Raw genomic sequence first — 16,373 nt, forward strand, 5'->3', positions numbered from 1 at the left:
TGCAGGCCTCTCCAATATTGGGGGAAATGCTCGACCAGATGGGGTGCTGTCTGCCTTCATGAACGCAGGCTATAGAACGATTGGCTATAGATAGGCAGTAGCAATGAGAGACAATAGATCCCTCTCCCCTATCTGATCCGCAGGCACAGTGTGTAGCGGAGGAAAGCTCAGAGGAGGTCTGCAAAGTTTGCAAGGTTGCCCCACCACTCCTCACAAGGAATACCTGCCTCAGGTGATTTAACCAGAGGCCGGGAAAGGTGTGTTTGTCAAGAACAAATGTTTGTCTCAATACTCACTCCCCTGACTTTTGGAAACCTTGGCTTCAACTCATGTTTCAGCCTCTGGATTTGCATACTTAGCTTTGCAGACTCTGGATTGTGGCTTATGGACCTTGTTTTGAGATTTCTGCACTGGGTTTGTGGACTGACTTTGGTTCTGTTTAGGGGCTTGGTTCTGGTGACTATTGGACCCAGTTAGTGAAACTGGGCTACACTGAGTGTTGGTGGTTGTTTTGTAGGGAAAAGTAGAGTGGAGTTTCACCGACATCCCTGGGGCTGGAAGACCGTCAGTTGTATTTAACAGTGTAATCAACGACGTAATTGTGCCTGCATCCGCCTATGCAATCTTGTTCAGAACATTTCTCTTCCTTTTACACCAGTAAGTTTTTTTAAAATTAAAAAGTAGAGAACTTACCTGCGAATGTTACTTCTACTGCCTCTGGTTTGGTTCTGGGGAAGGGAAGAGGAAAATAAAAGGTGAATTACTTATAAAAGGTTGAAAGGAGTGAGCAAGTTTTAGAAAGGTTGAAGTTTAGGCTTTCCTCTATAGTACCTTTTCAAATATGCTCATAACTATTATGCATTTGTCATGTTCTAGCTTTTAATTAAATCCTCTCTGCCTCCTCTACAGTGAAATGAACAAAATTGTAACTTAATACTGCCAAATACATTTTTATAAACTGAAGTAAATAGAAATCAAATACCCTTTTCCTCTCATTTATACAGGTGGTCCTTGACTTACAACATATTTTTTTAATGAGTTCACGTTCACAGGTGCTTTACAACCCACAAAATATTGTAAAGCCTGTAGCCCATCCACCACCACCACCACCACCCATCACATAGTTGCATGTTGGCAATTGGCAATCTGTTTGTATTTATGACTGGTTGCCAAATGCCTAGGACTCCTACGATCATCATTTGCAATCTTCTCTCCTGGCTTCCCCAGAAAGTCAATGAGGAAGAGGGCAGGGAAGGCTGCAAGTAAAGGGAACACTGTATTTGAGGTCCATTCCCCCAGTACATTGAATGTTTTCCCCTCCTCTCGATATAGGGAGGAGAAATCCTCCTCAGTGTAGGAGGAATGGAAATAAAATCTTGTGAAAACACTAGTGAATGCCACTGTTCTAAGCCTTTAAGAATGCAGGCATTTGCTAGTGTTTCCCCTGCCAGAGGGGGACAAATATTGGCTTGTGCTGTCATGTTTTCCCTGACGGGTGAAAATACTAGCACTTGCCCCTCTAGAAGGAAAAAGGCTAGCACATACCATCATTATTGCATGCCAGTTGGTGGAAAAGGAAGTCAGGTTCTCTTTCCACCCCATTACACCGAGAGGCCTGGCCCTTTCCCCAGTGCTCCACATAATAATAATAATAATAATAATAATAATAATAATAATAATAATAATAATAATAATAATAATAATAATAATAATAATAATAATAATAATAATAAATATTTATTTCTTAGCCGCACCCTCTCCCGAAGGACTCGGGGCGGCATACAATAAAACATATAAAATACATATCTGGAGAAGACATACATATAACAAAGACGTATATAAGACGTGTACAAGGAGGAGGTAGGCTGATAGATAAAAACAATTAAAATCACAATATTTAAAAACCCCAATAAAATAAAAAACCCGTCAGGAGCGATATAGTTAGATCATGATTGAGCCAGGCCAGCTACTTGGAATAGGTGGGTCTTGAGCTTTATTCGGAAGGAGCGGAGGTCAGATGTAGTCCTAATATCCGGGGGGAGGTCATTCCACAGGGCTGGGCCCGCCACAGAGAAGGCTCTACTCCTAGGCGCCGCCCCTTGACACTGTCTGGTGGACGGCACCTGGAGGAGTCCCTCTCTGTGCGAGCGAATTGGTCGCAGGGATGTATGGGGCAGAATACGATCCCGCAAGTAGATCAACTTAACAACTAGAATAACCAGGATTGCAATCATTAAATACAGTAGCCATGTGACATCTCATCTAACTGTCACTTTGCTCACCAAGATTCCGGGCCCAATAGTGGCTGTTAAGTAGAGAAATATTTGCATAGGACAGCTTATTGAGAAAGATTTCCAATATATTTTTGCCTGGATTAAACAAGCATACAGAGTTGTAAAGCAGCCTTGGAAGACCAGAATTTCATATACCATATCAACAAATTTGAGTACTGCTTTCCTGACTCTGAAAAAATTTATTGTTTGATTACTTACAAACCAGGATACATTGGCTACCAGCAAATTAGATCTGCCTGTTCCATTACACTTTGTACCAAATGAAGCTTCCAAATACTCTTCAAGGGCAGCCCATGTGTAGAGTGCATTACAGTAATCCATATAGGAGGTGACCACAGAATGAATGTTAGTGTAGAGCCACCCGATCCAGATATGGGCACAATTGGCACACAATCTGAAGCTGTGTAAAGGCCTTCCTAGACATGATGGCCACCTTTTTTTCAAGTTATAGTCATGACTCCAGAAGGACATCCAAATTGTATGCAGAGTCTGTCTAGGGCAATGCAACTTCATCCAACTCCTAGATCCCAAAACCCAAAGCCACTCAGTCTTAAGAGGATTGAATCAATGCCTGTTGTACCCCATCCAGCCTCCAGACACTTAGACAGGATGTTGGCAGCACTGTTTATTTCATGGGGGTGGAGATTTAAATGGATGATCTTACTTAGTGGCTTCGTGTAGCTGTTAAATGGGAGTGAAAATAGTAGCAAACCCCAAGGCATTCAAAAAGTGGGAGGCCAAGAGCAGGACATCTTGCCACAAATTAAGACCAAGTGACACTGGCCATTGGCAAAGGAATAGAACCAACTCACTACAGTGCTGTCCACTCTCAATCCCCACAGCTATTATCCAGAAGAATACTATGGTCGACAGCACTGAAGGCTGCTGAGAAGTCCTGAAGAGAAAAGATGGATAAGTTATCCACATCCTTTCTCACTAGAGGTCATCAAAAAGCACAACCAATACTGTTTCAATCCCATAACCAGGGCTGAAGCCCAACTTAAAAGGGGGCTAGATAAAGCATTTCATTCAGGACCTTTTTAAATTGTTGCACAACCAACTTCTCAACAATCCTCCCACATTTGCACACATATATACTTTTATAGCATTTGTAGAATAAGGGGTAAGGAGAAAACCAATGAAAAATAGAAATAACAGAAATAGAAATAAGGCATGAATTCTGGAAATTAACAACATTCTTCTTATATTAATTACAGAAGATCCATTTCAAAACTCCTTGTTTTAGCATATAAGAATATACTATCTATATCTGTGATAGTGAACCTATGCCACGCATGCCGGAAGTGGCACACAGAGCCATCTCTCCAGGCATGCGAGCCATTGCCCATTGCTCTTCCGGTTTCCAGCATGCGTTTACATGCCAGCCACTTGGTCTTTCAGTTTCTGGTGTGCATACGCACTGGTCAGTTGGTCTTTGTGCATGCATGCGTGCCAGAAATTGGAACATCAGATGGGTGGTGCACATGCACACACCAGAAACCAGAATATCCTCTTCCCAGTGCACACATGCGCACTGGTCATCTGGTGTTCCAGTTTCTGGTGTGCATGCGTGAATGAACACTAGCTGGCCGGTGCGCATGCCAGAACAGAAAGAGCAGCCGCCCAGTGTGCACATGTGCACCGGGCAGCTGCTCTTCTGGTTTCCTGTGTACACGTGAACTCCCATTTCAGCACTCAATGCTGGAAATGTTCGCCAACACTGATCTATAAAGTGGGTGCTTGTAATTCAGAATTATATGAAGAGGCAAAGAATTATCTTGGTGAAATCCCCTTCTGCCTATATCAATATGTTCTCCAGGCAGTTTCCGCAAAGAAAATACTGAACTAAAGATATAGACTAGGAAAGACTCTCTGCACAACCTTCTAGTTTTTCAGTTCTCATAACTGTGCAAAAAATGGTAGAAGTAGTTGGCTGCCTTCTGCTATTAAAAGATGAGAAAATGGTTTCCTTACTCAGTTTTGCATACCATGCACAGAACGTAATCGCTTGCAACCACTTCCTGTTACAATTTCACAAAATTCTTATTTGCTCTTCCTGCTTGTTTATTTCTAGGTGGAAAGTTCCCTGGAATTTGGAGAAGGACTGTATCCTTCCTGATTTATCAACAATTAATGCAGCAATTTACTTAAATAACAAAAACACCTTGCTAGAGGACTGTGCACTAACACACATAATAAAGACTAAGGAAAAGAATGAAAAATTTATTCCTTCATGGCCTCTTTCAATAAACACTCCGATATAAAGATCTCTAGATTCAAGAAGGCAGAATAAACAATATCAACCTATCTATAGTCCACATTGTTTCAATAATCACCAGATACAGACACCTTATCTACAGATGTTCCACTATGAAAAACAGTAATTAATGTATGAAGTCTAAGCCTTTGTCCCATTTACAGTGGATAAGATAAAGTGGTACATAAAATATTAAAATTAAGATGTGGGATCTTAATTTTCCTTTGGACAACATACCACATGTTCAGTACAATTCTTATATTTTCCGCATTTTATGCTAGACTTTGATGAGGTCTTCTGTCAGACTATGAAAATGTGTTGGTCATACCCAGAGTGATTCTACCCTGTATTCATTGCATTCTCTGGAATATTCCTATCATATTCATTATACATTCACAACTCTACCAAGATAAATTATAATTTGTATAGGCTTCTTTTCCATTAGCAATTCCATTTTTCCTAGAATCGCAACCAGTTATATATAGCAGTTCTTCTCCCCAGAGGAAGGCAGTAGCTGGGATTTCATTTTCAATCTCATATTTTCAATCGTATCAGCTAAATCCAAAAATACTAGACTTTATGTCTCAAACCCAACTTTATTCTTGCATAGCAGAACTATAAAAGGCACACTGTTTAGGTGAAATTATAAAAGATTACCACTTTTATAAAGCAAACTCCTGAATATTTAACTATATTTTAATAAGCTACTGTCTAGTTAAAAGCTACATAAAGCCTAGATCATTTATTTTCACAACAGGAAAACATTATACAATTAAAATGTTGTTTTATATAATTGGGAGATACTGGAAAGGAAATTGTGATGATGATCATTTTTTTTTCATTTGCACTGTATCTTTTGGGATCCCATAGGACAGCAAGAAAATGTTAATTAATAAAATGTGGCTTCTAATGCGATATTTGAAGCTGATACTGGGCAATTGGAAAACACATAACATTTCCAAGATTCATTACAAAAAAAGCTGGTAATATGTGTCAAACGTTCCTTATATGTATAGCCTGCATAAAAGAGAATGCTTGTGAACGAAAATGTACAGTCCAAAGATATTTTTAGTAATATTAGGTATTTAATCATATTTAGAACAGTATGCAGGTAATCTTCCATTTACAACTGGTTGCTTAATCACTGTTTGAAATTATGACAGACTAGAAAGTGATTTATGGCCTATAAAGCACTTCTGGCGAATGCCCCTTTAGAAGAATAGGTTCACACTTAGAACTTTGCCATTCACTTAATAACCATGGATTCACTTAATGGTTGATTCTCTAAATCAGGGATGTCAAAATTACGGACTGAGGCCCAGATGCGTCACGCACTGGCCACGCCCATCCCTTGTTTAACGAAGGAGGGGGGAAGTTGTGATATGTCATATGACAATGTCCTGTCACAAGTTTGAAACTCCTGCTCTAAATGATTGTCCCGAAAAATGTCAAAAAATTGGGACCAATCATATGGTATCTTGTCCTGTCTTACAACCTAATGACTTACATCTGGTCCAAACTGCATTCATTCTGCACACCGGGGGACGGGAGCACTTCCCCATGCTGCTCCCTTCTTCCGTTTGACCCCACCGATGGCTAGGCTTGGGGGATGGCCCCCACCCCTCAAGATCCGCCCCGCCTTTCTCTCCCAGCCCTCTTTGCTGGGGGCAACAGCAAATTCCACAACCAAGCGGAATCCTGTTGCCGCGCAAAGGCAAGTACAGAGGTGCTTCGCTCCCGCACTAAGACTCCACCCATTGCCACCGCCGTGACAGGGCAACAGCTCTTTCATCCCTGCCGCGACAGGGACACAGGGAGCTGCAGAAGAGTGGTGAAAGAGCCGCATGCAGCACAGAGCCACAGGTTGCAGATACCCGACCTATACCATCAGCATTCCATACAACATGCCATACATATTTTTCTGCACTAAAGAGCAGAAAATGCATTGATAATACACTGAAACTATTTTCTACCTCCAATGGCTATTTTTCCAATTTGTCTTCACATAACCAAATTATCTTATAAACCAACTATTATTTTCTTCTACAAATTAGTAAAAACCTACCTTATTTTTTCATGAGCTTCCTATAGCACAAGCTACCTGAAATATTAAAAGACATGGACTGTTTCTCTTTGTTGCTCTCTGCTTGAAGGAACAAACTAATAAGGTATATAAACCCAAAATATCACTCAGCAGGCAGTTGCCTTCCTATTTCTCACTCTAAATGCAAGAAAGATGTGTTTTGACAAGCTCATCTGGACTCAGAGGATAAGATCAGCAGACTTTTTTTGGCCAAAGGTGGTTCTCCATTTTTCTCATTAACATAAACAAACATTGCATCCTTTTAAAGCATTCCTTGAATCCACATTTACCCTACTGCTGGGATGAGAATAGGATCTTTCTTCCTGCTGTCCTCTTTCTCTCTTCAATCAACCATAATTGCATGCTATTTTTATACAAAATTACTGTACTTTTTGAATTAGATTGCCCCCATACTCCCAAACCCACTGGCAACTAGCATGGCTTTAAACAAGTACATATTTTAAACCATCATCAAATACTCATTGTACAATATATTTCTCATCTATACTCATACAAGGCGAACAGCACAAACTATCAAGTAAGTTATAGAATGCAAAGGAGACTATTGTACAGAATTTCCCTGTTATTAATAAAATCAGAAAAAAGTGGAGTCCAATTCATATATGAGGCATACATGGAGAATGCAGCATAGTTAAGGAGATTGCAGAATTCAAAATTAATGTCTGGTTCAAGTAATAAATCAGAGGGAGGATTCCAGGGGTGGGCTGCTGCTGGCATTACTGCCAGTTCGCTTTGCATGCAGTTGAGTGTAAATTGTTTTGCGCATGCGCAGAACATGAAAAAATGATTAAAAACCAAGCCAGCAACGGTAGCGGCGACTGGAGAACCGGTTCGGGGGTGTGGCCAGCCTGCCACCCCTACCGGTTTGTGACCCAGTCTCAATTTCCACTACCGAACAGGAGCGAACCGGTAGCAACCCACCTCTGGAGGATTCCAGGATCCACAAAAGAAGGGGTATACTGGGTTTTGGAATACACGGTACTGGCAAGCTTATGTTACAATCCTAAGCAAAATTACTTGGGGAAGGAACCTTTTGTTCAAAATGATAAAGATACAAGGCAAAATCAATCATATTTTTTAAAAAAGAAGGAATCAACATGAGCATTATATTTTTGAGGAGGAAGATGAGTCAATTCATTCCTTTAATAAAACAAAAATATTGTTAATTCAGCTACCACTTTGCCATCTCTTCAGGTCAGAGCTTCTAGTATATTTACATATTCTTTATACAGCAAGCTGATATCTCCAATCAAAGGATTGATTGAAGCCTTATATTAAAGTGTCCACATGGCAATAAGAGCCAATAGTTGCATTTTCAATTCACAGTATATTTCAGCATCAATCTGAATTGAGCTGCCTAGCAAGGATTATAACATATGTTGCATTCTGTTACATTACATTTCTTTTTTATTCATTTCAATATTTTTCTTTGATAAAGTTGTTAATCAGAAAATGAATTCAGAAGTCACATAAACAAGGAAAAGCAGAATGACAAGCAAAAAAAAAAGGAAAATATTTTTTAAAATTTATATGCTTTACAAATTACACTTTTAATTACAATTAAATTTCCTTTAATTGTGCTCCAACTAATAATTGCAGTCAATATACTGTTAAACATTAGGAATTGCTTCTTCTTTCTGTTTCGGCCCTTCTATTTTTCTCTCTCTTAGAAACAGTAGTTTAAGATTTTAAGTTTGCCTTGTTGTGTAATACAAATGTTGCAATTGCAACTGGATATTGAAGTGTCTTAGCAAATAAATTACCGTATTTTTCAGAGTATAAGACGCACCAAGGTTTTGAAGAGGCAATTCTTTTTTAAAAAAGTAGGTAGGTAGATAGAGGGATAGACGGGGAGAGAAAGAGAGAGAAATACAGTAGGTAGGTAGGGAGAGAGAGTGAGAGTAGTTAGGTAGGTAGGTAAAGGGAGAGAGAGATAGAGAAATGCAGTAAGTAGGTAGGTAGGGAGAGAGTGTGTGAGTGTAGGTAGGTAGGTAGAGGGATAGAGACAGAGAAATAGAGATAGAAAGAAATACAGTAGATAGGTAGGTGTTTCTGCTGGCACAGTACTTGATCAATGTAATTCTCATCAATCAGTAGAGCTTTCCAAAAGGGGAAAAAAAGTTTTTGCACTCTGCAAACCTCCCAAAAACAGCCCGTTTTTCATGAAAACAGGGTCTATTTTTTTTTTCAAAAAAAGGCATGAATAGCCTTGTGGGGGCTTGCAGAGGGCTCCTGGGGTGGGGGTGGGGGGCAAAAACAAGCAAAAAACGGCCCGTTTTTCGTGAAAACAGGCCTGGTTTTTGTCAAACAAATTGTGTGCATAGCCTTGTGGAGGCTTATAGAGTGCTGCTGGGGCTGGGGAGGGGGAAATTGCCCATTTTTTGCTCATTTCTGCCCTCCCCAGCCCCCAGGAGCTCTCTGAAAGCCTCCATAAAGCTATGCATAGCCATTTTGGTGAAAGGGCGGGGCTTCTGGAGGCAAAAATGCTGTATTCGGTGTATAAGACGCACCCAGATTTTCACCCTCTTTTTTGAGGGAAAAAGGTAAGTCTTATACTCTGAAAAATACGGTATATATTTGGAATGATAGCATAAGCATTCACTTCATTGACATTCTTATATACTGTAAAATTCCTTGTGAGAAAATGAAGACACCAGCTATTATGCAGACGTTCTAATATTAAAAATTTCCATTTGGTCATTTTTAGCAGACTTTCTAAGATAATTTGCAGACCAACCAATGACAACTGCCTATATTCAAAGCTATCAATCATTTGTGATTACAGCCATCAAGCAACTGTAAACTCTTGCCAACCACATAGTGTTTCTCCATTATGATCTATCCCACCTAATCTAATAGGCATGGAAAATTTGACAAATTTTTTACTTATTAATATTTTTAAATAACCAGATTTTGTCCTAAATTGATTACAGTAGATTATTTATAATTAGGCCTAAATGGAATCTGATACTATAAAGCTTAAAGAACCATATGGAGTAATTTTTTTTGAAAAGGTATTCCAGGGACAGCTCTGCAGATAGATTATCATGAAATCTTAAAAGCTACACTGTATATATTTCATTGTGTGTTACTTTCTCATGTTAATTCTAATGTGGGAAAGAGCAACATGTGCCCTTTATAAATACACTAAAATTAAAGTGAAAATTGCTAAATAAAGCAGCAGGGTATGACTTAGTACAGCATAAGAGGTGTGGGCATAATGTTCGCAAATTAATACATCCACTAACACTGGATGATTAGCATTCTGGGCTGCTCTAATGCTCTGTCTTTAATTTTTAAAAGTATCTATTATTTAATATTCATGGACACTGAAGAAGTCATGCAAGTGTTCCGCAAAAATGCAAAGAAAGCTTGATATAAAAAAAATGTAAGCCAGATATACTTCCTAGAACTTCTTTGCACTTTGTTCTCTATTATACAAATTTAACAATTCAGTTTAAATTTGTTGATTTGATCCAACAGTGAGCATAACCCTTCTATGATTCAAAAGAGATAAGGAAGAATACTCTTGCTCGTCTATCAAACAAAGGGAAATAGTGGGTTCCAAAGTTTTAATAAGAAATGTAATCATTGTATCACAACTGTTACATATTAGTCTTATTACCGGATCTTATCTAAAAACACACTACTAGGAAACCAGCAGCCCTCAAATGTAAGTCAAATTTGGTACTCATATTTCTCAAGTGCATTATAGCCTCCTATTTTGCAACAGTTACTTGATTCACTCAGTTCATATTTGTAATTATAAATAATCTTATTATTTTAAGGAGACTCAAACCAGTACAATGTATTGTTTTCAAATTTAACAGGTAGAGTAGCCTTTTTTTAAAAGCACCTTGAATATTGGGAAATGTGGCTGAATTTTTTCTCAAACAAATATAGGAAACAGCTCGCTGTACACACCCATTAGGTATATTTTAAGAGATGACTCAGCTTGAAGCAAATAGATTAGCATTCATTTCATTTCTTTGTCTTGGCTCAGAGCTTGTCAGGACATGGTTTCTGTCCTTAAAAATGCAGAAGTAATAACTTCCTTTCCGTTTATATACTAGTTAGTATTAATGCTTGTTCTCAAGAGTGTTTTTTGCATTAACAGATTGATGTGTTATTCAACTGGATGCTACTAAAAGTTGCTTAATAAAAATTAACCTCACCAAACATATAAATTAATAAAATAAAGATACTTTGAATTAACCAGAGCAAAGGCAATGTAAGACAATAAGCACACACAACTGCATGTAATAAAGAAGGATAATCATAAGCTCTATAGCAGGGGTGTCAAACTCAAGGCCTGGGTTTAGATCTGGCCTGCAGGGCTGCCCTGGAAACAGCAAAGGACCGGCTTGCGATGCCTCTGCCAGCGAAAACTGAGCTCAGGAGCACCTTGGGAGGCCCTTGCAAGCTCCGTTTTCACTGGCAGAGCGCTCGGGCCACCCCCAACACGAGTGATGTCGAGCTGGCCATGCCCACCCTGGCCCCATGAAGTCAAACACAACCCTGATGCGGCCCTCAGTGAAATTGAATTTGACACCCCTACTCTATAGGACTGCCATCATTCTTCTGGCAAACATGAATTTAGTGCATCAAAGACAGCACATTCATTTATTTTCTGCAGTCTTCAGAAGTATCAACTGCAAGCAACAGAGGAATTTGCACACATATTTACCTAAAGCAACATCTATGTGAAAAATGCATGCCTACAAATATGAAACTTCCAATGACATGATTCTCCAGAATCTCATGTTATTTGGGACTGGTGCTACAAATTTGTGAATATTCAGAACCAGCAGATATGGCTACAGCTAATAAAACAGTTGAATTACATAGAGGACTGCACACTTCCCAGCAGCCCAGTAAAAGTTTCAGGTCATCAACAGGGCATCTCTTCTGATTCCCACAACAGATGCATTGGACATGAACAGTTACAATAACTACGTTCTCTAAGGCTGAGAATACATTATGGAATAAATGACACTAAAGATGTTGAAACTGCCCCGAGATGTTAAAATAGTTGGCGCTAGCATTTTTTAAATAAATCTAGATTTTGCTACACAATATTATCATAGGATATACTGTAGTGTTTTATTGCATGGAAAAGCCTACTTATGCATGACAATGAACTTAAAAGTGCTGCAAATTCAGCTATATCTACTGCATTAGAGAAATGGCTCTTTTCCATTTAAGCTAAGTTCCTGAATATATTGATTTATTTAACAGCTTTTGTTAAGCAGGCAATATTTTATGCATTATTGGTAGATACAATAATTTTATCAAAGTTAAATTTAATATTATCAAACTTAAATTTATCAATGTTAAGCATCAAAGATACGCTTCTATTAAACACTGGAATATAACATAATGGCACAAATATTTAGAAGAAAAGTGACCCAAACTGTCTAAAATCATGTTTTAAGTACTACTAGAGGGGTATGTAATAGACTGCATCCTAATTTCCAGCAAATCAATTAAAATGGGGGTGGTGGTTTTTGATGAATAGTAAAATATAGATTTTATTTTTATCCTGCAAGGCGTTTCTTGACTATTCATTATAACAAATCCCTTGCTAGATATGCCTTGTTGACAGCTATGTCACACAAAATGTTTTCAAACCACAACATTTGTGTACATTGGATGGTATGTGGCCCACCAAAATTTTCTCACGGACCACCAGTGGTCTACGGACCACCAGTTGGTGACCACTGGTGTATATCACACACAAAACAGCCAAGAGACTGGAAGATAACACATCAGGGAATAGAGAAAGACAAACCACACCCAAGTTATATTCAGTAGGCAAGAAATTGGGAATTCGAATATTTGTTTGCATTTTTCAAGTGTGACTATCAAGACCTCCCTCCTCTAGATTTTCTTAGATGCTTCACTCTCTCCTCTTGAGAAAATGCTGAAAACACCAGACTTTCCTATTGGGTTAAGTGAGGTATTATCTAAAACAGCGTTCCCCAACTAGTGGTCCACGAGAAAATTTTGGTGGTCCGCAGAAAAATTATTTGCATTTTTTAAAATATTGCACTAAATACTATTTATCTTTTTAAAAAATTCATATTGGTGATCCGTGGGATTTAAAATTATGAATGTAGTGGTCCCTGTGGTCCGAAAGGTTGGCGACCCCTGATCTAAAACATATACACCGTTCACATAAAGGTGGGAAGGCACCCAGGTTTTTAAAAAAGGTGATCGACTCAATTCGCCAGGAAAAGGGCACTGTCTGAGGAACAGAAAAAAAGAAGAAGCAACACGTGAAAGTCTGTAGAGATTCTCAGACATCCAGGTCATGACTGTCATTTTTTCCCCAAAAACACTTTTGGGACAAGCAGCCAAAAAAAAAAAAAAAAAAACCCGCCCAGGAAGCCGGGCAGCAATGTGATGAGGAGTCGCCCTTAAGAAGCGCTTCTGATACCAAGTACGGTACTTCTCTTCCTCAAAAAAAAAAAAAAAAAAAAACCTTCCACCGACTTGAATCTCTTTTGAGGCCCGGAAGGAGAGCTACCAACGTGTTGACAGTGGGAGGGGAGAAATGCCAGAGAAACCGCGCCTCTCTCCGTGCTGGGCTTGATGGTTCAACACCGAGTCACTTCGAAATGGCGAGCGGAAGAGCAGCAGCCGGGGCCTGGCTCCGCGCCCTTCCTCCTCCATCGGGGCCAACAGTCGGTGCCTCCCCCCACCACCAACCGTTCCCTAACCGAAAGGGTCTCTCCCCACTAAGAGTCCCACCAGCGGGCAGGGAGAGGGGAGCTAGGCCTGATCACATATCCCCGTCCGGTCGCTCGGGAGCCCTGACAAGCCTCGTCTTCCTTAGCGGGCAAGCCGGCCGGTGGTGGCGCCTGGGCCCCGTGCGCCCGTTCCCTTTTGCCCGCCCGTCCGTCCACCCGCTGCCACTCCCACTCTCCCAGCCTCTCTCACCCAGCGGCCGCGCCCTCGAACTTGAGCGCGAGCGTCTCCTCAATGATGCGGTTGTTGACCTCCAGCAGGATCATGGCGATGGCGACCGTGAGGAGGGGGTACGGAAGCCGGGCGGGGGAGGAGGAGGAGGAGCGGGGGGGAAACAGGGAAGGGGAAGGGAAAAAAAATCCACCTAAACCGAGGAGCGCGCTGCACCGGGGACCCGCCCGACTCCAGTCGCTTCCGCCACTAAGGGCTCTACCCCACCTTCTCCGAGCCGGCACTGTGCGTCACTTCCGGGTAGGGAGGAGGGAGGCGCAGAGAGAGAGAGAGAGAGAGAGAGAGAGAGAGAGAGACTGCGTTGTGCGCACGCGCTCCACCTGAGAATCGCCTCGGGAAGTGCGGGGACTTTCTCTGCGGGCGCTTCTTCTCTTTACCGAGCTGCGCGCGCGCAGATTGCTTAATCGCGGGCTTGGAGTCGCAAAAGGGAAGGTGCCCCTGCTTGTTGGGTCGTCTGTCCCCTTTGACGTCGCACGTGGGATTGGATAATCCTCACATTTCAAGAGACGAAAATGTATAAAGTTGAACTGTGTACAGCCCTTGGTGCTGAGTTGTGTAAACTGAGTTGTAAACTCTGAGCATTCCACAACCCTCTCTTTCCACAAACACGCATGCTTGCTTTTCCTGACACTCCTCCGCCTGCAGTCGTACAGGCGATCTGGATCGGGCACACGTGATTTTTGTGAATTGGCAAGTGGAGACATTTCCTAACTGCAAATAAATAATTTCTGTATCGTGCAGCTGAAGCGATTGCATACTGGATTTTCACCGATTCTGTTTCCTTGTTCTTTTGTATGGCAAGAACCCTAAGTTAATAATTGTACAGTAATTGTACAGTTCCTGTTGAGGGAATTATTAATACAAATACAAGTGTATGTTTTTCTCACTAAATTATTGCAACGTTAAATAAGAGAGCCGGGTATTATTTATTGTATTGTGCAATGAGGGTGTACTTTCTAGAACCAAACAGCAAATATTGACAGACACTGAAAAATTAAAAGGTATGTGAGATGATGTCAGAAACAAAGAGCGATGAAACCTTGCTTGTATTTTTTCCCATTCATTAGGTGTTTGTTAATTTATAAATGAAATCAGTTTTACAATAATGAAAGGATTTGTTTATCATTTTATCAAAGACAAATTTATTTAACGAATAAGAATGGAACATATGCTAGGTCGATACAGAAAGCATATTTAATTCATATTTCTATATCTTTGGGGAAAAATGTATACTAGTAAGAGTTGGAAGGGACCTTGAAAGTCAACTAGTTCAATCCCCTGCTAATGTATACATCCTTTGGATCTTCTATCCGTTATACCATGGTGTATTTAATATACAATTATTGAATACAATAAAATATACTGGTAGTTGGTTGATTTACACAATGTATATCACAGTGCCTCTTAAAGCATTGTAATACACAGCACTTTCTTTGAGTTTATATTCCAGAGGGTGAAGGGAATTGGGGGTTCTATAGCCTATGGATATATTGTGAAATCCAGATCTCGCTATAAATGCTCTATTGAACTTAAGCTGAATTGTAATAAGGGTACCTGATTGCAACCTATCATATTTAAGTTGTTTAATAAAAGTTAATTAACTTTCTTGTTTAAACATTAGAAAGTGAATATGTAGTTTGATTTCTTTCCCACATTTCACTAAATCACTGGTGGAAAAAAGAAATTCGAAATTAGAGATGGATTAATAGGATTATACTTTAATTTCTAAATTAAAATAAAAAAAAGGATCCCCCATGATGAAATCTCCAAATCTGGGTGGTCCACATATGAGTAGCCATCGTCAGAGTTGAACGTAGTGTTTCTCTCCAGACAGACTAGTTCATCTTCCAAAGACTTGGACAACGTTTTTAACAGTATCACCTGATTGGCCTAATGTTAAGATATTACAGGTAGGAATCATCTACATATTGGTAATATCCAGTCCCAAACTAACAGGGTTTGTAATTAATCACTACATTCACTGTTGAAGAATATGCCAACTCTCTTTGGTATAGATCAAAACATGCAAAACAGGTGGACAGGGACCTAAATGAAACTACGAGACAGGTCATGGGGTGTCTAAAACTGACCTCAATACAAAAGGTGCATTGTCTACCTGCTATTCCCCTCTCCAAAGTTCCACTGGGAAAAGTGCTGTGCAGAAATAGTGGGTTAAAGCAACATCTACAGAAACACACCTGTTACACAGCTATTAACCTCCAAGGTAGAGACTGAGATTGAGAAATAGCTTCCTCAAAACTTCTGCTCCTCCTAACAATCAGCCACCACACACATGGCCCTAGAATTATGGAAGGCAAGTAAGGAACTACCAAACATCTGGGCACAACTACACAACTGTTTGCCATCTACTCAAGAACAACCTTGGCCTGTATGGAAATAACTAAATATGCTGCAGGCCAGGTGGGAAGATCAAAAGACAACGTAAGAAAACTGCACTTCCCTATAGAAGATATTCTGTGAATGTGGAGAAGAACAACCTCTCACACGATATCTTTCAACATGTACTGAGGAAGACTTCATGCTGGCAAAAGAAAATGCTCTCAATGTGGCCCAATAGTGGGTGAATAGTTTTAATCCTATTTATTTTGCATATTTATTACAAGTGCTATATTTTTATGACCTGTTTTATGCTTATTTTACTCCTGTTGAATATTACATGTCCATAATTTGAAGGTGCTTTTGATAACAAATTTTTTTTAAAAATAACTTTTTTATA

The 16,373-nt window shown here is 39.9% G+C and overlaps 1 protein-coding gene across 1 annotated transcript in view; it reads right to left on the reverse strand.

Moving 5' to 3' along the window:
- Positions 1–13,839, reverse strand: part of ARPC2 (actin related protein 2/3 complex subunit 2) — a 27,645-nt gene extending 13,806 nt beyond the window's left edge. The window contains exons 1-2 of the mRNA XM_081936003.1: positions 13,598–13,839; positions 694–728 (exon numbers count right to left, since the gene is read on the reverse strand). Of these exons, the coding sequence (XP_081792129.1) occupies positions 694–728; positions 13,598–13,671 (109 nt within the window). The 5' untranslated portion in view covers positions 13,672–13,839. The remainder of the gene's footprint in view (positions 1–693; positions 729–13,597) is intronic.
- Between the last annotated feature and the right edge of the window lie 2,534 nt (positions 13,840–16,373).

The sequence above is a fragment of the Natrix helvetica genome (genome assembly GCF_964273705.1).
Source record: "Natrix helvetica genome assembly, chromosome: 1".
Classification (NCBI taxonomy): Eukaryota; Metazoa; Chordata; class Lepidosauria; order Squamata; family Natricidae; genus Natrix; species Natrix helvetica.